Here is a 23,464-nt window from a genome sequence, read left to right on the forward strand (position 1 = left end):
TAGAATAAATTCCTGGGAGTGGAACTACTAGACTATGTTAAGAGACATCGCCAAACTACCTTCCAAAGATATTGCACCAATTCATTACACTTGATTATGACAGTACCCATTTCCCTACCAATGCTGGCAGTCATTAGTCCTTCTCATTTTTGTCAATATTTGATAGGCAGAAAATAGTACTTGGATGCTATTTTATTTACTAGTGAGGATGAGCATCTTTTCATATGCCTGTTGCCTGTTTTTCAAGCCCATGCTCCTGACAGACCATGCTGTTTCCTCAAGGGCAGGGACTTCGTCACATGCTTCTTTAAAAACACCCCTCAACCTCAATGCATTCAAAACTAATTCATCTTATTTCTCCCTAAACCTGCCTCTCCTGTAGTCTGTCTGTCTCAGTAAATCCTCTTGGTTCCTCCCTTTCTCTACATGCCCATTAGTTACCAAGTCTGGTTATTTCTACCTCCTCTTGAATCTCTCTCTGTCTCTCTCAATCCCCTCCACCCTTACTGCCACAGCCCTGGTTGAGGCCTCATCTCCTCTCTCCTGGAAAAATGAAACCATCTTCCAGGTTTCCTGGCTTCCATCTTATAATCCACGCTCCTCACAGCCACCACTGAGCTTCTCTATTTCAAAGCCTTCCAAGGCTCTCTTTTGCCTGCAGGATTAAGTCCAAGTCACCCAGGGCCCCTGATAATATAGTCCTTGCCCACCTTTCTAGTCTCCATTCTCCCCTACCTATATACCCTGCACACATACAAAGCTTCCTCAGGGCCCCTGATCACTGCTCAGTTGGCCTGAAATGCCTTCTCACCTTGTAATTCCTGAGTCACTCCTATTCATGTTTTAGGTCTCAGCCTACATACTCTTCTTCTCAGAAGTTTCCTCTGACACTCTAGGCCCGGTTGATGGCCTGGTTGATTTTCTGATTCCCTCTATCATGGCACTGACCGTATACCCTGCTATAACTGAGCTCACCAGAACAGGAACTGGACACACTGATTTCTAAAAGCCAAGCAGTCATATAGTCCTGACACCCAGCAGAGGTCGCTGTGGATCTGCTGAATAAACAAGAAGGCTTTACAGTCCTACAGGAGCTTTCAGGGACTTAACAATTTCTTACATGCAGTCCCTTGGTATCTGTAGGGGATTGGGTCCACCGCTCCCACCCTAACCCCCACCTCCACCACCATCCTGCATCACCACTATGGACACCAAAATCATGGATGCTCAAGTCCCCTGTATAAAATGATGCAGTGTTTGCATATAACCTTTGCCCAGCCTCCTGTATACTTTAAATCATCTCTAGGTTACCAATGATACCTAACATAATGTAAATGCTCCGTAAATTGTAAATACAATGTATATGCTACGTAAGTAGTTGCCAGTGCATGGCAAACTCAAGTTTTGCTTTTTGGAACTTTCCAGAATTTTTTTTCAAATATTTTCCATCCATATTTGGTTGAATCTGTGGATGTGGAATCCACAGATATGGAGGGCTGACTGTACTTATCTCATCTGAGTCTACAAGGTATTCTACCTTGGGGAGGAAAAAAGGAAGGGCATTATCTCCATTTACAGTTAGAGAAGCAGGAGCTCACAGAGAAATGTTCTGAGTAGGCAGTGCCAGCTCTGGACTGGAATCAGGTCTGTGTGTTCTCCCTCACCCAGCCTACTGCACTCCAAAAAAAGGGATGCGTGGCCAGTCACAGGTGGACTGACAGGCAAGTTCTAACACGAAAGACTGGCTGTGACAGCCAAGAGGCAGAAGGTAGTTTTCAGGAAGAAAACTTACCTAGAGGCAGTAGGTTTTCTGAGGCATTGATGTAAATCACAGAATTAAAATGCTTGAAGTCCTTTTCCTTAGCCTGTGAGAAGGCATTTCAAAGAACACAAGATTAGTTCCCTGCCTGCAAGCCTTGCTGAAGCTCCAGAGCTGCTGGCAGAAGGAGCAAAGACCTCAAGGGGTAAGAACAAGAGCAGATGCTTGTTAAAGGCGGTAAGGTCTTTTCTGCTTCTTTTTTTTTCTATTATGAAATAATTCAAATGTTCAGAAAAGTATAGTGAATGTTACTCTGAAGGCCCGAGTAACCACTATCCAGCTTTAATGAATCCCAATATTTTGCTGTCTTTGCTTCAAATCTCCTTAAAGAAACAGAACACTACAGAGAGTTGACCACCACCACTCCCCCAACGTATCCATCCCCAATCATACTCTTCTCCCTCTCTCCCACAGATAACAGCTACCCTGAATTGGCGATTATCACTCCCATACCTGTTTTATACTTGTATTACATGTATGTGTATCCATAAACCATAAATACAGTGTTATTTACATGTTATAAAACTTTATATCAAATGCCATCATACTGTAGATATCATTCTGCAAACTGCCTTCTTCACTCAACACTGTGTGTTTGAGATTTACTTGTGTTGAGACACATAGATCTTTTTAGATTTACTTATGTTGATACATTTTAACTGCTATGTGGCATTATATAAGCAACCTCTCTTTATATGCCATGGAAAGCCTACAAACTGAAAATATATGCCATATGTGGTATACAACAATACACTGGCTAATGGTAGGCCACAAATCTAGCTCCAAGCTACCTATTAGCCAGTGCAAAGAAACATGACTCATTACATAAGTCACAGAGTCTGCGAGTTGAGAACAAACCAGCATCTTGGGAGAACCACTACCACTCCTGGCACTGAAACCTGAGAGAAATTTCTCCTGTAGGCTCTTCTGATGGGAACTCAGTGTCATACAATGAATCACACCCCAATAAAATTCTATGCACATTCAAACCACTTCCATAAGGCTATTTATTTCCTTTAACTCACTTCACATGGGATAATGGCAACACCAAATATATAACAAAAGACTGTGTCTGTGAATGTTGTTCCCACCCAGAGAGTCCCTGTCTGACCCTCCCCCTCCCTATGACCAGATTCCCAGTCCCCAAGGACTCTGGAAGTACAATGGTCCAACAGCCAGGAGCTACCTCAGGTCTGGCTCACCCCAATCACACCTCTGCTGGCTGGCCTTACCTTGGAGAACTTCAGGCCGCTCACGTTAATGGTGCACAGGTCGGACGGATTCTTTACACAGTGGTGCTTCAGCTGGAACACAGTGCAGACAATCAGCGTCAAGGCCCCAACAAAGCTTATGTAATTGGCCAAGACAACAAATGACTCCCTGTTGAGGAGGGCAGCCTGGCACAGTGGAAAGAGCACGGGCTTCAGAGCTGCTCAGAATCAAGCTGCCACCTCAGCTCTCCCACCTCTGTTTCCCATCTGTAAGGTGGGGATGGAAACATTGACTTTACGTGGTTCTTAGGAACAAACTTTCTCCTAATCCTAACTGAACTCTTTGACATAAGTATGATTATGTCTCTTCATAAATGAGAAAAGCAAGGCTAAAAGAGATAAAGTGACTTCCCTAAGGTCCCACAGCTAGTAAGTGATAGATCTATGATTTGAATCCAAATCTGTAATCACTAAACACTATGCTCTTAGGACTACCATACGTTGCTCTTCACAATTAAAAAGTCAGAAGAAAATCTCAGCTTTGGAGTTTCTGTTTAATCAAACCCCATTCTTTTTTTCAGTTAATCATTTAGTTATGGTACCTTTCATGTTTAGGCATGGAACTAGGAATTTAAAAGACAATGTATAAGAAGCAGAAATATTCCATGCCTTCTGAAAGCTTAAAACTGCATGGAAGCCAAGGAGCAAGCAAGTATTTATAAACGTGATAATATTTTAAAGGAGAAATTCAAGATGCTATGGGAGACAGTAACAGGAGGTCCTAACCTCAGTGTGGAAGTGAGGAAATACTCACTTGAGGAAGTAATATTTCAGCTGATACCTAAGTGCTAAGTAGGAGTTGGTCCCATGAAAGTGGGTAGCAGGGGTCATGAAAATTATCAAGGCAGGTGAAAGCAAGGTGCTTTTGAGAGGATGAAAAACAAAGTAAGGCTAGGGAGGCAGTCATTAGATCATCTGTGTCCATGTTGGCTCTGTAAAGGAGCGTGGATTTGATCCTAGAGTCAATGGAAATCTGTCAGAGGTTTTTTGGCAGGGGGCTAATAGAAATTTTATAAAAATTGCTATGTCTGACACACGCAGAAAGGATGAGAAGACAGGAAAGGGTGGTGAGAGACCACTGTACTAGACATTGTTAACTGGCTTCTCTAGAGCCACTTCTCTACTTCTTCCTTGTTAAAGAACCCCAATATCATTCACATTTCTCTGAGTGGATATATCCTTCAACTCCAGCTCCACAGGCTAAGTCTTGACTTTGTCTAATCCAGTCACGGTGGTCATGCTCCCCTAACCATTGACTGTTGGGATTTGTGATACAGGTTTGGCCAAGGAGACGCTGGCTGCTGGGGGTGGGACGCCAGTTCTGGGAAGTTCTTACCTTTAAAACTCGATATAAGACAGTGACAATCCCTTTTCTACCTCTGGACGTTATCCTTTAAATGTGATGACCAGAGTTCAGCAGCCATCTCAGGATCATGAAGGCAATCAGCCCAAGAGGACAAGCTAATGTGCCAAGGATAGAAAAGCAGAGACATGGAGGAACCTGGGACTTGGAAGAAGTCATTAAACCAATGAATTAACCTACCCTAGAATAACAATGCCTCTGGCTTCTTTTCATGTGAAACAAAAGCATGCTAGTTGGTTCAAACTATAATAGTTAGGAAGTTACTGAATTAGTCCAATAAAAGATTATGGTAGCCGAGATTAGGGTGGTGGCAGGGCAGATGAAGAGAAGAATACAGATTTGACAACTAATGAAAGTACCAGGGATTGGTAATGGCAGGGATGAGGGTGGTGAGGGAGAGGCACGTGCCAAGGATAACCCCAAGTTACTTGCTTGGTGACTGGGTAGATAGTATTGAGACCATCATTGAGACCATGTATTAAACACTAGAAAAGAGGTGTTTCGGGGACTTGGAGTAAGGGGACTGGTGTAGAAGGTCAATATGAAGTGCCAGTGAAACGTTCATATCCAATAGGCGGGTAGGTACCCCATTACTCTGAAAAACATCCTTGATGCTTCTGCTATCCAAAGTGGCAACATGGGTAACAAGCTATCTCAATTAATGGGGGATGTACATGTTGAAAACAAAGGGGAAAAGAAGAGTCCTATGGGAAGTGTTTCTGCCCCTCCTCAGTACTGTTGCTTCAGTCTTCCTCATTCCCAGTGAGAAGTGGACCTAATAATCAAAGAAATTCCACAGGACTCTGCAAAAAGCTTATACTATCCACCTTGAGCGGAGATGTAACCAGCTGCCTCCTTGAAGCTCTCTTTCAGCATCTGATCTGTGCAGAAACCTATCTCTTGGGAACCATAAGCAAAGCCTGGGTACAAAGTAGGCTGCCAGGGAGTTCTTCTTAGGGAGCTATGAGCACTGGACTGCACATGAACATTGGTTTACAAAATGTGTCTTTCTTTGCAAAGCCACTGCAGCGTTGCAGAGAGCAGATGTGAAATTACCTGGCTGGTCTCTAACACAGCCACCCCAGTGCCCTTTGTAAAGCCTGCCCCAGACATTGGGTATATCTAGTCGGCATCCCTGGCTTTCAGCCAGACACTAAACCCAAAGGACAAAGGTTGTGGTATGTGGGGCCTCCCCAATCCCCCTGCTCCTAGAGAGATCTCCCCAGAGCAGAGCAGGAATCTTTATACTCTACTAGGTGCTAGAATACGATTTTTCAATTTACTGTTTCCCCTGACCTACTGCTTTGCCTCTCTGGCTCAATTAAGATTTTTTACCTGATAAAATATAAAGGCACAGCCTTTGCAATCGGTAGACCAGAGTTCTAATTCTGAGTAGTTCTAATCCTGGGTAAACCAGAGTCCTAATTACTAGCTGAGGGACCTTGGCCAAGGCAAATTACTTCTTGGGTCCTCAGTTTTCTCATCTGCACAATGGCAACAACATAATAGGGATGATAATACCTATCTCATAAGGTGGATGTAAAGAAAGCTTTACATATAAAGAAAGCTCTGGGTCCCTTCATCATCCTGGCTATACTCAATTTGCCAAGATCACTCTAATAGTTTGGGGTGGATTGGGGGTAACTGTACCAGAGGGAAGCAGGGCAAGTCCTTGCCCCCCACCAAGACAGTCGTCAGCTGGTGCTGCCAGCCTTTCAGGATGCATTTACTCTCACCAGAAAAGCCTGGTCCAGCACGTGTCCCGGAATGTCCACTTGGTTTTCCTGTCGAGACCCTTTCTTTCCTCCAACCTCAAAAGAAACCTTCTGGCTTTCCTGACCTTCAGCTCGTGCTTCAACCACACCCCTGGGCTTCTTCTTGAGGCTACATTTCCGAGCCACTAACCAGTGTCCTCGGCCTGTTGAGAAGATCAGAACAGTGACAAGGAGCAAACTCCTCCAAAGCCACAACTTGTGCACTTACAGAATGTTTATCTTTAATACTAAAACAAAAATTAGCTCCTCATTACCTAATATGCACCAGATACCGTGCTGCAGCTGGGGAGGGGGAGCGTCTATATACTTGTCTTATTTAATTGGCCCCCAACCCCAAACCCAGTGAAGACATGCTACTGCCCCCATTTTACAGACAAAAAGGCTAAGACTCAAAGTGTAGAATGACTTGCCCAATTCCTTCCTCCACATTTTTGCCTCCAAACTCTAACTGTTCCTTCAAGATTGTAGATAAAGTATTTCCTATTCTGTGAAGCCTCCCTGACTCTCCTCAGCAGAGCTGATCATTTTTTCCTGAGCCAGCTAGTTATTGCCCCATTTGTCATCTCTTGGGTAAAGGTAAAGCCCGTTGTGTGACACCAACTCAGTGGGCTACATCTTCCCAGAACTTACCCTGGATTCTATCATTATACAGCAAAAGTTGCATTAGGAGCTCAGGATAAGAAAGTGAGAGGACAGCTGGCATTTTTTAAAGACCCAATAATACATGCTCACTGTAGAACGAACTAGAAAATGTATGTTAAGTAAAAAGAAGAATATGAGGTTTACTAGTAAGCCCACCTAACAAAAATCATGACAACATTCTGGAATCTGTTCTCTCCTTCATCACTAGTTTATTCATTGTAATCTGTAATTATTGTATTTGTTCGCTTGTTTATTGTCTGTCTTGCCCTCTAGAGTGGAAGCTCCATGAGAGCACAGACTTTGATTCACTCACCTCAGTATTCCCAAGGCCTGCACAGAGCTTACCACACTGTGAGTGTTGCTGAACTCACCCTGAGCCACAGCTCTCACCCACAATCATCCATTCAGACCTTTTCTGAGCATCTACTTTGCGCCAGGAGCTGGGGCTATGGAGAAGGATACAAGGGAGGATTCGAAGGAGCTCAATAACGTAAAGGGTGCTGTGAAGCCCAGAGCGGGGAGCTACCAGCCTTGGGCATGAGCTAGATCTTGTATGTTGAAAGTTGACTAGGTGGAGGTGGAAAAACCAAAGATTGGGACTGCACAGAAGAACAGCACAGAGCTGTGGGAATCAGCTTGGTGCCCCTGACCACTGGCTCTCTGCCTGCATAGCCTGCTACCCCTGCCTCAAGGGCTCACCTTCACTCACCTGACTACTGCTGCTAATCCTGCATCTTGGATGCAGCTCCCATCCTATATCTGACATGAGCCAGTTCCTATTCCCATCCTGGGCCTGACAGCCCAGGCACTCATTTCCCAGGGCTGTCCCCATCTGGGCCATGGACCTTTGTCCTATCCCAATAGCCCAAACTCCTAGAGCCTCCAGCCTGAGTTGGTGCCAAAACTGCCAAGAGAGCCAGGAAGGAAGGCCTGGAGTGTGTGGGGAGATAGACCTGAGGGAAAAGAGATGAGGCTGGAGAGGTCAGCAGAGTCAGATCTCAACCAGTATAAGAAGTTTGGGTTTTAATGGGGTAGGCTTTTAGTAGGAAGAGTATTCATGGAAGGTTTTGTCCCCTGTAAATTTTCATTTTGAGATAATTTCAGACTTCCCGAAAAGCTGTAAAAATAATACAGAGTTCCTGTACAGCTTTCACCCAGGTTCCCTAATGTTAACATCTTACATAATCATAATACAATGGTTAAAACCAAGAAATTAACACTGGCATGATATTAGTAATGAATCTACAGCCTGTCTTTGATTTTTGTCAGTTTTCTCACTAATGTTCTCTTTCTGTTCCAGGATCCAATCCAAGATCTCACATTTCATTTAGTTGTCACATCTGCTTAGTTTCCCCCAAACTGTGACAGTTCTGTAGTCTCTATTTTTCTTGCGTGATCTTGACACTTTTGAAGAGTACTAGTCAACTGCTTTATCAAATGTCCCTCAATTTGAGTTTGTTTGATGTTTTCCCATAATTAGACTAAGGCCTTGCAGTTTGGCAAGAAGTGATGCTGTGCCCTCCTCAGCACAAAATGTCAGGGCATACATGATGTCAATATGTCTTATTACTGGTGATGTTTATTTTGATCACTCGGCCAAGGTGGTATCGGCTTAGTTTCTCTTAGGTTTTCTTAGTTACTAAGAAGTCCCTTTCTAATTAATAAAGATAGCTCAAGACTATACAAATATCCTGTTTCTCATCATACTTTGACCCACTAATCCTAGCATCTGTGATGATTAATTTTGTGTCAACTTGGCTAGACTATGGTAAGCAGTTAGTCAATCAAACACTAATCTAGGTGTTGCTGTGAAGATATATTGTAGATGTGGCTAACATCCACAACCAGTTGACTTTAAGTAAAGGAGACTATCCTTGATAATGTGTGGGTCTCACCCACTGACTTGAAAGACCTTAAAAGCAAATACACCTCCGGGGGAAGATAGCGGAAGAGTAAAACGGACTTCACCTTCCTCCCCCCAGATACACCAGAAATACATCCACACATGGAACAACTCCTACAGAACAGCTGCTGAACACTGGCAGAAGACCTCAGACCTCCCAAAAGGCAAGAAACTCCCCACGTACCTGGGTAGGGCAAAAGAAAAAAAGAAAAAAGAGACAAAAGAATAGGGACGGGACCTGCACCAGTGGGAGGGAGCTGTTAAGGAGGAAAGGTTTCCACACACTAGGAAGCCCCTTCGCGGGCGGAGACTGCGGGTGGCGGAGGGGGGGAGCTTCGGAGCCGAGCCGCGGAAGAGAGCGCAGCAACAGGGGTGCGGAGGGCAAAGGAGGGAGATTCCCGCGCAGAGGATCGGTGCCTGCTCACCCGCCGGGGTGGGCGGGGCTGTGAGCTGAGGCTCGGGCTTCGGTCGGAGCGCAGGGAAAGGACTGGGGTTGGCGGCGTGAACACAGCCTGAAGGGGTTAGTGCACCACGGCTAGCCGGGAGGGAGTCCAGGAAAAGGTCTGGAGGTGCCGAAGAGGCAAGAGACTTTTTCTTCCCTCTTTGTTTCCTGGTGCGCGAGGAGAGGGGATTAAGAGCGCTGCTTAAAGGAGCTCCAGAGACGGGCGCGAGCAGCGCAGAGACGGGCAGGAGACACTAAGGCTGCTGGCGCTGCCACCAAGAAGCCTGTGTGCGAGCACACGTCACTATCCACACCTCACTTCCGGGGAGCCTGTGCAGCCCGCCACTGCCAGGTTCCCGGGATCCAGGGACAACTTCCCCAGAAGAACGCATGGCGAGCCTCAGGCTGTTGCAACATCATGCGGGCCTCTGCCGCCGCAGGCTCGCCCCGCACTCCGTGCCCCTCCCTCCCCTGGGCCTGAGTGAGCCCGAGCCCCCGAATCAACGGCTCCTTTAACCCCGTCCTGTCTGAGCGAAAAACAGACGCCCTCTGGCGACCTACACGCAGAGGCGGGGCCAAATCCAAAGCTGAGCCCCTGGGAGCTGTGAGAACAAAGAAGAGAAAGGGAAATCTCTCCCAGCAGCCTCAGAAGCAGCGGATTAAAGCTCCACAATCAGCTTGATGTACCCTGAATCTATGGACTACATGAATAGACAACGAATCATCCCAAATTGAGGAGGTGGACTTCGAGAGCAAGACTTAAGATTTTTTCCCCTTTTCTCCTTTTGGGAGTGTGTATGTGTATGCTTCTGTGTGAGATTTTGTCTGTATAGCTTTGCTTCCACCATTTGTCCTAGGGTTCTACCCGTACATTTTTTTAAAAAAATTTTTCTTAATAATTAATTTTAACAACTTTATTTTATTTTACCTTCTTTCTTTCCTTCCTTCCTTCCTTCCTTCCCTCCTTTAGACAAGGAATCATCCCAAATTGAGGAGGTGGACTTTGAGAGCAAGATTTATGATTTTTTCCCCTTTTCCTCTTTTTGGGAGTGTGTATGTGTATGCTTCTGTGTGAGATTTTGTCTGTATAGCTTTGCTTCCACCATTTGTCCTAAGGTTCTATCCGTCCATTTTTTTTTAAATTTTTTCTTAATAATTGCTTTTTAATTTAATAACTTTATTATATTTTACTTCATTTTATTTTACTTTATCTTCTTTCTTTCTTTCTTTTTTCCTTCCTTCTCTCCTTCCTTTGTCCCACCGTCCCTCCCTCCTTTCTTTCCTTTTCTTTCTTCCTTCCTTCCTTCCTTCCTCCCTCCCTCCCTTCCTTCCTTCCTTTCTTTCTTCCTACTTCTACTAATTCTTGCTCTCTACTTTTTCTCCCTTTTATTCTGAGCTGTGTGGATGAAAGGCTCTTGGTGCTGCAGCCAGGAGTCAGTGCTGTGCCTGTGAGGTGGGAGAGCCAACTTCAGGACACTGGTCCACAAGAGACCTCCCAGCTCCACATAATATCAAATGGCGAAAATCTCCCAGAGATCTCCATCTCAACACCAGCAACCAGCTTCACTCAACGACCAGCAAGCTACAGTGCTGGACACCCTATGCCAAACAACTAGCAAAACAGGAACACAACCCCACCCATTAGCAGAGAGGCTGCCTAAAATCATAGTAAGTCCACAGACACCCCAAAACACACCATCAGACGTGGACCTGCCCACCAGAAAGACAAGATCGAGCCTCATCCACCAGAACACAGGCACTAGTCCCCTCCACCAGGAAGCCTACACAACCCACTGAACCAACCTTAGCCACTGGGGACAGACACCAAAAACAACGGGAACTACGAACCTGCAGCCTGCAAAGAGGAGACCCCAAACACAGTAAGATAAGCAAAACGAGAAGACAGGAAAACACACAGCACATGAAGGAGCAAGGTAAAAACCCACCAGACCTAACAAATGAAGAGGAAATAGGCACTCTACCTGAAAAAGAATTCACAATAATGATAGTAAAGATGATCCAAAATCTTGGAAATAGAATAGACAAAATGCAAGAAACATTTAACAAGGACCTAGAAAAACTAAAGATGAAACAAACAATGATGAACAACACAATAAATGAAATGAAAAATACTCTAGATGGGACCAATAGTAGAATAACTGAGGTAGAAGAATGGATAAGTGACCTGGAAGATAAAATAGTGAAAATAACTACTGCAGAGCAGAATAAAGAAAAAAGAATGAAAAGAACTGAGGACAGTCTCAGAGACCTCTGGGACAACATTAAATGCATCAACATTCGAATTATAGGGGTTCCAGAAGAAGAAGAGAAAAAGAAAGGGACTGAGAAAATATTTGAAGAGATTATAGTTGAAAACTTCCCTAATATGGGAAAGGAAATAGTTAATCAAGTCCAGGAAGCACAGAGAGTCCCATACAGGATAAATCCAAGGAGAAATACGCCAAGACACATATTAATCAAACTGTAAAAAATTAAATACAAAGAAAACATATTAAAAGCAGCAAGGGAAAAACAACAAATAACACACAAAGGAATCCCCATAAGGTTAACAGTTGATCTTTCAGCAGAAACTCTGCAAGCCAGAAGGGACTGGCAGGACATATTTAAAGTGATGAAGGAGAAAAACCTGCAACCAAGATTACTCTACCCAGCAAGGATCTCATTCAGATTTGATGGAGAAATTAAAACCTTTACAGACAAGCAAAAGCTGAGAGAGTTCAGCACCACCAAACCAGCTCTACAACAACTGCTAAAGGAACTTCTCTAGGCAAGAAACACAAGAGAAGGAAAAGACCTACAATAACGAACCCAAAACAATTAAGAAAATGGGAATAGGAACATACATATCGATAATTACCTTAAATGTAAATGAACTAAATGCTCCCACCAAAAGACACAGATTGGCTGAATGGATACAAAAACAAGACCCATATATATGCTGTCTACAAGAGACCCACTTCAGACCTAGAGACACATACAGACTGAAAGTGAGGGAATGGAAAAAGATACTTCATGCAAACGGAAACCAAAAGAAAGCTGGAGTAGCAATTCTCATATCAGACAAAATAGACTTTAAAATAAAGACTATTACAAGAGACAAAGAAGGACACTACATAATGATCAAGGGATCAACCCAAGAAGAAGATATAACAATTGTAAATATTTATGCACCCAACATAGGAGCACCTCAATTCATAAGGCAAGTACTAACAGCCATAAAAGGGGAAATCAACAGTAACACATTCATAGTAGGGGACTTTAACACCCCATTTTCACCAATGGACAGATCATCCAAAATGAAAATAAATAAGGAAACACAAGCTTTAAATGATATATTAAACAGGATGGACTTAATTGATATTTATAGGACATTCCATCCAAAAACAACAGAATACACATTTTTATCAAGTGCTCATGGAACATTCTCCAGGATAGATCATATCTTGGGTCACAAAACAAGCCTTGGTAAATTTAAGAAAATTGAAATTGTATCAAGTATCTTTTACAACCACAACGCTATGAGACTAGATATCAATTACAGGAAAAGATCTGTAAAAACTACAAACACATGGAGGCTAAACAATACACTACTTAATAACGAAGTGATCACTGAAGGAAACAAAGAGGAAATAAAAAAATACCTAGAAACAAATGACAATGGAGAAACGACGACCCAAAACCTATGGGATACAGAAAAAGCAGTTCTAAGAGGGAAGTTTATAGCAATACAAGCCCACCTTAAGAAACAGGAAACATCTTGAATAAACAACCTAACCTTGCACCTAAAGCAATTAGAGAAAGAAGAACAAAAAAACCCCAAAGTTAGCAGAAGGAAAGAAATCATAAAAATCAGATCAGAAATAAATGAAAAAGAAATGAAGGAAACGATAGCAAAGGTCAATAAAACTAAAAGCTGGTGCTTTGATAAGATAAACAAAATTGAAAAACCATTAGCCAGACTCATCAAGAAAAAAAGGGAGAAGACTCACATCAATAGAATTAGAAATGAAAAAGGAGAAGTAACAACTGACACTGCAGAAATACAAAAGATCATGAGAGATTACTACAAGCAACTCTATGCCAATAAAATGGACAACCTGGAAGAAAAAGACAAATTCTTAGAAATGCACAAACTGCCAAGACTGAATCAGGAAGAAATAGAAAATATGAACAGACCAATCACAAGCACTGAAATTGAAACTGTGATTAAAAATCTTCCAACAAACATAAACCCAGGACCAGATGGCTTCACAGGTAAATTCTATCAAACGTTTAGAGAAGAGCTAACACCTATCCTTCTCAAACTCTTCCAAAATATAGCAGAGGGAAGAACACTCCCAAATTCATTCTAAGAGGCCACCATCACCTTGATACCAAAACCAGACAAGGATGTCACAAAGAAAGAAAACTACAGGCCAATATCACTGATGAACATAGATGCAAAAATCCTCAACAAAATACTAGCAAACAGAATCCAACAGCACATTAAACAGATCATACACCATGATCAAGTGGGGTTTATTCCAGGAATGCAAGGATTCTTCAATATACGCAAATCAATCAACGTGATATACCATATTAACAAATTGAAGGAGAAAAACCATATGGTCATCTCAATAGATGCAGAGAAAGCTTTTGACAAAATTCAAAACCCATTTATGATAAAAACCCTGCAGAAAGTAGGCATAGAGGGAACTTTCCTCAACATAATAAAGGCCATATATGACAAACCCACAGCCAACATCATCCTCAATGGTGAAAAACTGAAAGCATTCCCACTAAGATCAGGAACAAGACAAGGTTGCCCACTCTCACCACTCTTATTCAACATAGTTTTGGAAGTTTTAGCCACAGCAATCAGAGAAGAAAAGGAAATAAAACGAATCCAAATCGGAAAAGAAGAAGTAAAGCTGTCACTGTTTGCAGATGACATACTATACATAGAGAATCCTAAAGATGCTACCAGAAAACTACTAAAGCTAATCAATGAATTTGGTAAAGTTGCAGGATACAAAATTAATGCACAGAAATCTCTTGCATTCCTATACACTAATGATGAAAAATCTGAAACTGAAATCAAGAAAACACTCCCATTTACCATTGCAACAAAAAGAATAAAATATCTAGGAATAAACCTACCTAAGGAGACAAAAGACCTGTATGCAAAAAATTATAAGACACTGATGAAAGAAATTAAAGATGATACAGATAGATGGAGAGATATACCATGTTCTTGGACTGGAAGAATCAACATTGTGAAAATGACTCTACTACCCAAAGCAATCTACAGATTCAATGCAATCCCTATCAAACTACCACTGGCATTTTTCACAGAACTAGAACAAAAGCTTTCACAATTTGTATGGAAACACAAAAGACCCCCGAATAGCCAAAGCAATCTTGAGAACGAAAAACAGAGCTGGAGGAATCAGGCTCCCTGACTTCAGACTATACTACAAAGCTACAGTATCAAGACAGTATGGTACTGGCACAAAAACAGAAAGATAGATCTATGGAACAGGATAGAAAGCCCAGAGATAAACCCACGCACATATAGTCACCTTATCTTTGATAAAGGAGGCAGGAATGTACAGTGGAGACAGGACAGCCTCTTCAATAAGTGGTGCTGGGAAAACTGGACAGGTACAGGTAAAAGTATGAGATTAGATCACTCCCTAACACCATACACAAAAATAAGCTCAAAATGGATGAAAGACCTAAATGTAAGGCCAGAAACTATCAAACTCTTAGAGGAAAACATAGGCAGAACACTCTATGACATAAATCACAGCAAGATCCTTTTTGACCCACCTTCTAGAGAAATGGAAATAAAAACAAAAATAAACAAATGGGACCTAATGAAACTTCAAAGCTTTTGCACAGCAAAGGAAACCATAAACAAGACCAAAAGACAACCCTCAGAATGGGAGAAAATATTTGCAAATGAAGCAACTGACAAAGGATTAATTTCCAAAATTTACAAGCAGCTCATGCAGCTCAATAACAAAAAAACAAACAACCCAATCCAAAAATGGGCAGAAGACCTAAATAGACATTTCTCCAAAGAAGATATACAGACTGCCAACAAACATATGAAAGAATGCTCAACATCATTAATCATTAGAGAAATGCAAATCAAAACTACAATGAGATATCATCTCACACCAGTCAGAATGGCCATCATCAAAAAATCTAGAAACAATAAATCTGGAGAGGGTGTGGAGAAAAGGGAACACTCTTGCACTGCTGGTGGGAATGTGAATTGGTACCGCCACTATGGAGAACAGTATGGAGGTTCCTTAAAAAACTACAAATAGAACTACCATATGACCCAGCAATCCCACTACTGGGCATATACCCTGAGAAAACCATAATTCAAAAAGAGTCATGTACCAAAATGTTCACTGCAGCTCTATTTACAATAGCCCAGAGATGGAAACAACCTAAGTGCCCATCATTGGATGAATGGATAAAGAAGATGTGGCACATATATACAATGGAATATTATAAAAAGAAACGAAATTGAGCTATTTGTAATGAGGTGGATAGACCTAGAGTCTGTCATACGGAGTGAAGTAAGTCAGAAAGAGAAAGCCAAATACCGTATGCTAACACATATATATGGAATTTAAGGAAAAAAAATGTCATGAAGAACCTAGGGGTAAGACAGGAATAAAGACACAGACCTGCTAGAGAACGGACTTGAGGATATGGGGAGTGGGAAGGGTGAGCTGTGAGAAAACGAGAAAGAGGCATGTATATATATACACTACCAAACGTAAGGTAGATAGCTAGTGGGAAGCAGCCACATAGCACAGGGAGATCAGCTCGGTGCTTTGTGACCGCCTGGAGGGGTGGGATAGGGAGGGTGGGAGGGAGGGAGACGCAAGAGGGAAGAGATATGGGAACATATGTATAACTGATTCACTTTGTTATAAAGCAGAAACTAACACACCATTGTAAAGTAATTATACCCCAATAAAGATGTTAATAAAAAAAGTGCAAATACAGGCTTCCCAAAGAAATACGAAATTTTGCCTGAAGACTGAAGCATCAGCTCTTCTCTGAGTTTTCAGCTTGCCTGTCCTATAGATTTCAGACTTGCCAGCCTCCACATTTCATAAACCAATTCCTTAAAAATATATAATTTATATATGTGTGTTGGTCCATATATATAAACACATATATGTATATGAAAACAAAACTTGTAGGAGATACATATACACACACACACACACACACACACGGACGTACATACACACATCTTATTGATTCTATTTCTCTGAAGTACCCTGACTGATACAGTATCCATAGAAGTTTCTTGCCTGTAAAAGTTATTATTGTGATGTTTTAATAGTGATTTTCCCCCAAAAAAGTAATTTTCTATTTCCTTAATTCCTTCTACATTTATTAACTGTAATTCTATTGTAAGGAAGGACTCTTCCTTCTCCCCCACTTATTTATGTATTCTTAATTTAATTGTATCAGCATGGGATCATGACTATTTACTTATTCTACGGATTCCAACCCAATTCTACCTTTATTTATTTTGCCGCTCATATTGTTCCAGCTTTGGCCACTGGGTGCTCCTTCAATTTGGCACCTATGTCCTTTCAAACTGCCCCCATCATTTTTCTGAGCACTGCTTTATTTTCTGGCACCACACAGTGTTCCAGGCTCAATATGTATTTTTCTTGCCTCAGCCCTAGAAACAGGTTTTTGTCTTAGGAGCCCTGGCTTTGTTTACTGGAGAATGGTATTTAGAAATCAACATCTAGGCAGCAGGCATGGTCTTTGCGACTGAGGTATCATTGCCCTCAGTGGGCCAGGAAATACAGGTACATATACCAACACATGCAGATACATATGGCTATATTTATTTCTCTATCTGTCCATTTATGTGTGTGTGAGGGGGTGTGGATGTGAAATCATGAGTGCATACTGAGAGCTCCATGGGAGGGTTTTCAACAGATAGGTGGCCAAAGAAGGTCTCTGTGTGAAAAATGAAATCACTCAAGAGAAGTGGGGAGCACAGGCTGGAGGAGAAGGTTCTTCTACTATTCCATGTACAGAGCGACCAGCACGTCATTTCATCTAGGGTAAGCTAGGGGTACTTCTCCCTTGCTCTACCCTTTCAAAGCAGCAAATCCAATCCAGTGAACCCACACTTCTCGGCAGCGTTCCATCTGCAGGACTCTGCTCAGCATAGGAGGAGTCCCTGCCCCAGGGGAGTCTTTAACTAGATAAATGTTTGAAAAACTACTTAGCAGAGTCAAGTTTAAGCCATTTTATTTAGGAGCTGGGCAGACTATAATTACGCATCAAGTAAGAAACACAGAAAGGAAGACGGCTTTCAAGAGAGGATGGGCACTGAGGGATGGAGTAGCTGGATACGGCTTACTGGAAGAAGTGGGAGAAGGGCTGGGCCTTGCAGGATGGGAGGAGTTTGGATAACTGGGATGAGGGCTGGAACGTTCTGGGCGAATGTTAAAAAGCTATGTGAAAATATTATAAACACTATGGAACAGGGCATAAATCAAGGAAAGGGGTTGTAAAAAAGGATAAGGGGGGTTAGAGCAGAAGGTAAAGGAACTAGCAGTGAGAAGTCACTAAACAGAAGGGAACACTATGGTTAGATGTGCACTTTAGAAGGTTCCCTGAGAACCCTCGTGCACTGTTGGTGGGAATGTAAATTGCTGCAGCCACTGTGGAAAACACTGTGGAGGTTCCTCAAAAAACTAAAAACATAACTACCATATGACCCAGCAATTCCACTCCTGGGTATATATCCAAAAAAAACAAAGTCACTAATTCAAAAACATACATGCACCCCAATGTTCATAGCAGCATTACTTACAATAGCCAAGACATGGAAACAAGCTTAAGTGTCCATCAACAGAGGAATGGATAAAGAAGATGTGGTACATATATACAACAGAATACTACTCAGCCATAAAAAAGAATGAAATTTTGCCATTTGCAACAACATGGATGGGCTTGGAGGGTATTATGCTAAGTGAAATAACTCAGACAGAGAAAGATAAGTACTGCATGATATTGCTTCTATGTGGAATTTAAAAAATACAACAAACTAGTGAATATAACATAAAAGAAGCAGACCCACAGATACGGAGAACAAACTAGTGGTGACCAGTGGGTGGGGGGTGGTGGTGAAGGGGCAATATAGGTGTGAGAGAGTCGGAGGTACCAACTGCTGGGTGTAAGTTAGGCTCAAGGATGTATTGTACAACACGGAGAATATAGCCAATATCTCTAAATGGAAAGTAACCTGAAAAAAACTGTATAAAAATAAAAGAATTCTAATAAATAAATAAAATTTAAAAAAAATAAGGCTCCCTGAGACTGCTGGGGGGAGATGGATTGGAAGGGAAGGGATTGTGTAGGGGCAGGGAACAGCAGGGAAGGGGTTGAAGGGAAGAAATGGGTGTCAGGGACATTCTGAAGCAGGAGCCGGGTGTGAGGCAAACGTACTGATCCGAGAAGTCACCTGACCTTCCTCTGGCATCCGAAGCAGATTTTTGGCCGGAAAGCAGTTGCTCAGATAAGGCTTCCCATCATCCAGTTTGTAGACTCCTGAGGAGGCCATGTCCCTGAGAGCCAAGCAAGGAAAGCAAGAAAGTAAGGAGTGAGAAGGGACAGGGCTGCTCTCTCACCCCAACACAGTCTGTGAACTCACCAGGACCAACCCTAACACACACCCTAACTCCGAGGCCCTAGAGGCCCACTGTCCTGCTTCAGAAATGGGCCGGCCCTTTAGATAACAAGGGAGATAGGCCCTGGGTTTTTCGGTTCAAATCAACCGTAGCTCAGTGAAACAGTAGAAAAAGCATCACTTTTGGGCTCAGACAGACCTGGTTTGAATCTTGGCTCTTGCCTGACTCGTTGACTGGGAAAATTCTCTACCCCTCTAAGCCTCAGTTTCCTTGCCTGTAAAATGTCTACCTTAATAGACAAAGGAGAAGATCAACTTGGAAAGGTAGTGCCTGGTACATATTAAGTGTTCACTAGCTATGTTCTTTGTTTTGAGTTCAGGGAAGAGGGCTCTCATACTTTAGGCAAGATGATGTGCAAATAATGAGATGTGAACTGGATAAATTGGGTTTGAGAGATGAACTGAGTTTTCTGATAGAGAGAAGGATAAGCATTAACAGAAAGGGCCACAGGATTAAGGGCACGGTGGTGGGTACATCTGGCACAGTAAAGAAAGAACCTAACCCAGGAAGGGGAAGAAGGTGTGTTTGGGAGTCTTGGACAATAAGGCTGAATGGGAAGGATGGTGCCTGCTTCTGAAGGCCTTCAGTGCCAGGCTAGGAGCCCAGGCTCCACACTGTAGGTAACGGAGAGACGTGGATGATATCTAAGTTGGGGAGAGCCATGACCCAAGCTGTGCTTTAGAGAGGTCTGACAAATATAATGCCTGGTGAAATGGGATTCCATTGGTCAGGAGTCACGAAAATTCCAGCTCAGAAGTACACTCACCTCTTTCATTTAATCTTTCATCGTCTCCCACCTAGAACACTGCAACAGTCTTCTGACTGGATTCCCACTGAGCAAGCTTGAGCCTGGTCTTGAAGGCCCCTGGAGACCTATGTCCTAACTTTCCAGCTCCAGTCACTCCACCCAAGAGGCTCACAGAATCATTTTCTATTCCCCCAAACACATTCGGTCTTCCATGCCTTTGTTCTTAGTGTTCCTTTGGCCTAAAATAGGTCTATCCACCTTGCTCATCTGGCAGATCTCATGCTTTAAGATTCAGCTCAGGGCTTCCCTGGTGGCACAGTGGTTGAGAGTCCGCCTGCTGATGCAGGGGACATGGGTTCGTGCCCCGGTCCGGGAAGATCCCACATGCCACGGAGCGGCTAGGCCCGTGAGCCATGGCCGCTGAGCCTGCGCGTCCGGAGACTGTGCTCCGCAACGGGAGAGGCAACAACGGTGAGAGGCCCGCGTACCGCAAAAAAAAAAAAAAAAGATTCAGCTCAAATGCCACTTCCTTTAGGAAAACAATCTCTTATCAAAGATCTAAATTTTTTGAACCTTAAGCTCTTAGAGATTGAGATTTTTCTTTAAAAGGATCCAGTCATTCCCTAATCTGCTTTGGGATAGCTTCAGATAATTTGGGGTAGCAGAGGTCTGGGAACCCGGCCAGGGGAAGGGAGACCCTGGCAAGAATGCGGAACCCTGAGATGGAGGGTCTGGGAAGAGATTCAGTACAAAGAAGGAGCAGAGTGGAGAGCTGGGATCAGGTGTCCTGAGAAAATGTTTCCTGGAAGTGACAAATATGAAAAGTAGAGGGGTGCAGTAGGAGGCGGCAACAATTTTAGAGACAAGAGACTTAAATTTGAGACTAGTTTCTACTACTAAGTGGAGTGACCTTCTGCAAATCACTTTACCTCTTTGGGCCTCAGATTTCTCACATATAAAATGAGGATTAAAACCTGTGCCTCAGGGAATTGTTGTGAGAATTAAATGAGGTAATAGAAAAAATAAGCTTCTTTCTAGACCCAGTCCAGATGCCATCCCTTCCATAAAGTCCTCACTGAACCTACCAGAGGGACATAATTGCTGTTTTAGCTAAACTCTGGAGTTTTTCTTCTGTAAGTCTTTCATGGCCAGACCCCTTTCTACCTCATAAGATTACTAACAATCATGAGGGGGCTGTTTCAAAGGCCTCTGAACCTCCAAGTCTGGAAACATGTCCAATTCACTGTCATTCTTCCACTCTTGGAAAGTTCATAGGAAACACCCAATAAACATATGTGAGCCAAATGAAGGGTACAATGGTACTCCCAGAGCCCAAGGGGTTTTATACATATTTCTAATCTCCCTGACTAGACTTTGAGCCCCTCCAGGAGAAGGACAGCATCTATGGTGTTCATCTCTTTACTCCCAGTACCTAACACCTGGCACATAATAGATTCCATAAGTACCTGTGGAATAAATGAGTGATCTTGACATCTCCTTTGGTTCAACACAGGGCACTGTGAATTTCCTGATCCCTGACCACTCTGAAAAGGGTTGGGGGCCCTTTCTATGTGCTTCCACGATACTCCATACTTCTCCTAGTATAACACTTATCATTTTATTATAATTGTTTTCTCCCTTTACCAACTTCCCACCTGCTATGGGGCCTATAATACCTAGTGACCTATACAATCCCAGAGCCTAGCATAGAGCCTAGAACACATTAAAAATGTGCTGGGAAGATGAAGGGATGGATGGATGGTTGGATGGGGAAGACGGTCATCCAGTCAATCTGTCTTTCAGGAAATCCCTCTTGTGACCAATCACACCTATCTGCTAGATGGGTGAATGAATGAATGAATGAATGAGTATATAGCTGCCTGGAAAATGTTAGAGAAGGCGACTGCTGGAGAAAACTCCAGTAACTTACAGAATATGGGGACCTTGGTTCTGATCTGCATAGTACTTACTTGATCTTTGATCTTGGGAAAGACCTCTTGACTTCCTTTTTTTTTTGTTTCTTCACCTGTAAAATAGATATTGCACTCCTTCTTAGTTTGCCATTTAGAGCTCTTGAATTTTCTCATTAATTATATCCTACTGTGACCCTTTGATCCAAAATGTGTCTCACCTGGGGCCTAGAAAAATACTACAGGACTAAAGATCCCAGAAACAGATAGAAAAGAAATAGAGACAGAGACACAGACAAGGGGGTGGAACAAGAGAATAATTTTATGACAATGGGGTGGGGCTAGAGTGCTTAATAGGAAGTGCAAATCACAAATTAGAAAGGAAAGGATCATTTATATGACCATTTACACAAAATAAACTTATGCATGATAAAACCAGCAAAGACAAAGTTGAAAGGTAAGACACACACACACACACACACAGAATAATGCTTCTCATCTGCATACATTTGCTTTTTCCATTCTTTCAGTCTATCACACTTCTGCCCCTCTTCTTTGCCTGACGCATACAGAAGAACTTCCTGTATATCTCCCTCCTCAGGTTGACCCTCATCTGTGTTACCACCTCAGCCCACCTCTTAATGAAGGCACCGTGCCACACTGTATTATAATGGCCTGCTTACCTGTCTGTTCCCCACTCCTTACACCCTAACCTCAGTGAGCCTCTCTAAGGCCAGGCCTGGGTCCTACCTATATCTTTATCCCCAGCGCCTCAAACAGGGTCCGGTCCATTGAAGAGTCTCAATTGAGTGCTTACTGAACTAAGTGGAACCATGAACACAATACTATGGAGTTCTTCATTCTGTCTGCAAAGAAGGAAGAAGGATCAAGGAAGTTTCACAGGGCAGGTGACATTAGAGCTGGGTCTTGAAACATAAGTTATAAAAGATAAAAAGCTACAGGGGCATCTGACTGGATTGCTTCACAGAGCTGAAGAAACTGCATCTAATAGTTTTTAGTAATAATTATGGTCATGTGGGTGTTAGCTTTATCAAGACGGGTGTTTTGTCTGTTATTCAGGGGTATGTGCCCAGTGCCAAGAACAGTGACCACTCCATAGTAAGTACTGTTTGTTCAATCATTCGGACACTTATATGAGGAATTCATGGGGAGTTAAAAAAAATGATGCAGTGTAGTAGATCATTATTAAGTCCTATTATGTGATAACTCTAAGTCATTAGAGTAGGAGTTCCATGAAAGTAGGGAACAGGCCTTTTCTGATCCCCTAGTATCTCTTAGTGCAGTTCCAAGCAATGTTGGTGCTCAATAAATATTTGTGTAAAAAAAAGAATTAATAAAAATCTGGAATATTATTACATCCTAAAACTGTAAAGGCAGGGCGGCAAAGGTGAGATAGGTTGAGACCTGTGACCCTTTACTAGAGTGCTTGCACCTGGACAAACAACTCCTTGAACAACAAAATACAAAGAAACTCGAAGGGACTAAAAGTAACTGCATGCATGCACAGCTGGGGCAAATTATTAACAGTAAGACACAAAAAGGCCAGAAGCCAACTGCTACTTCTGAGGTGTTAGGAGCAAAAGCAGGGTACTGCCCATGACCCCTGCACACAGCACCACCAAGGGGGTGGGAAGACCACCTAAGCCCCCGCTCCCACCTCACCCACCCATCCCCCCACCCTCACACCATTTAAGGGACCAGCTCACCCGCCACCCCTCCACCCCCACCTGTTTCTTGTTTTGCTCCCTCCTGCTGCAGGACGCGTCCCAATAAAGCCTTGCCTGAATTCCCCGCCTGGCCTCTTACCAATTTCTA

At 42.9% G+C, this 23,464-nt stretch overlaps 1 protein-coding gene across 1 annotated transcript in view; it reads right to left on the reverse strand.

The window, feature by feature from the left end:
- XRRA1 (X-ray radiation resistance associated 1) overlaps nt 1-20,220 on the reverse strand; it is a 95,863-nt gene extending 75,643 nt beyond the window's left edge. Inside the window, exons 1-5 of the mRNA XM_089915308.1 lie at nt 18,750-20,220; nt 15,923-15,925; nt 6,190-6,371; nt 3,052-3,123; nt 1,793-1,865 (exon numbers count right to left, since the gene is read on the reverse strand). Coding sequence (XP_089771434.1) covers nt 1,793-1,865; nt 3,052-3,123; nt 6,190-6,371; nt 15,923-15,925; nt 18,750-18,843 — 424 coding nt within the window. The 5' untranslated portion in view covers nt 18,844-20,220. The remainder of the gene's footprint in view (nt 1-1,792; nt 1,866-3,051; nt 3,124-6,189; nt 6,372-15,922; nt 15,926-18,749) is intronic.
- Nucleotides 20,221-23,464: the final 3,244 nt, after the last annotated feature.

Source organism: Delphinapterus leucas, chromosome 7 (assembly GCF_059928025.1).
Source record: "Delphinapterus leucas isolate spDelLeu-1000000601 "Yukka" chromosome 7, BTC_Dleu_Yukka2, whole genome shotgun sequence".
Taxonomy (NCBI): Eukaryota; Metazoa; Chordata; class Mammalia; order Artiodactyla; family Monodontidae; genus Delphinapterus; species Delphinapterus leucas.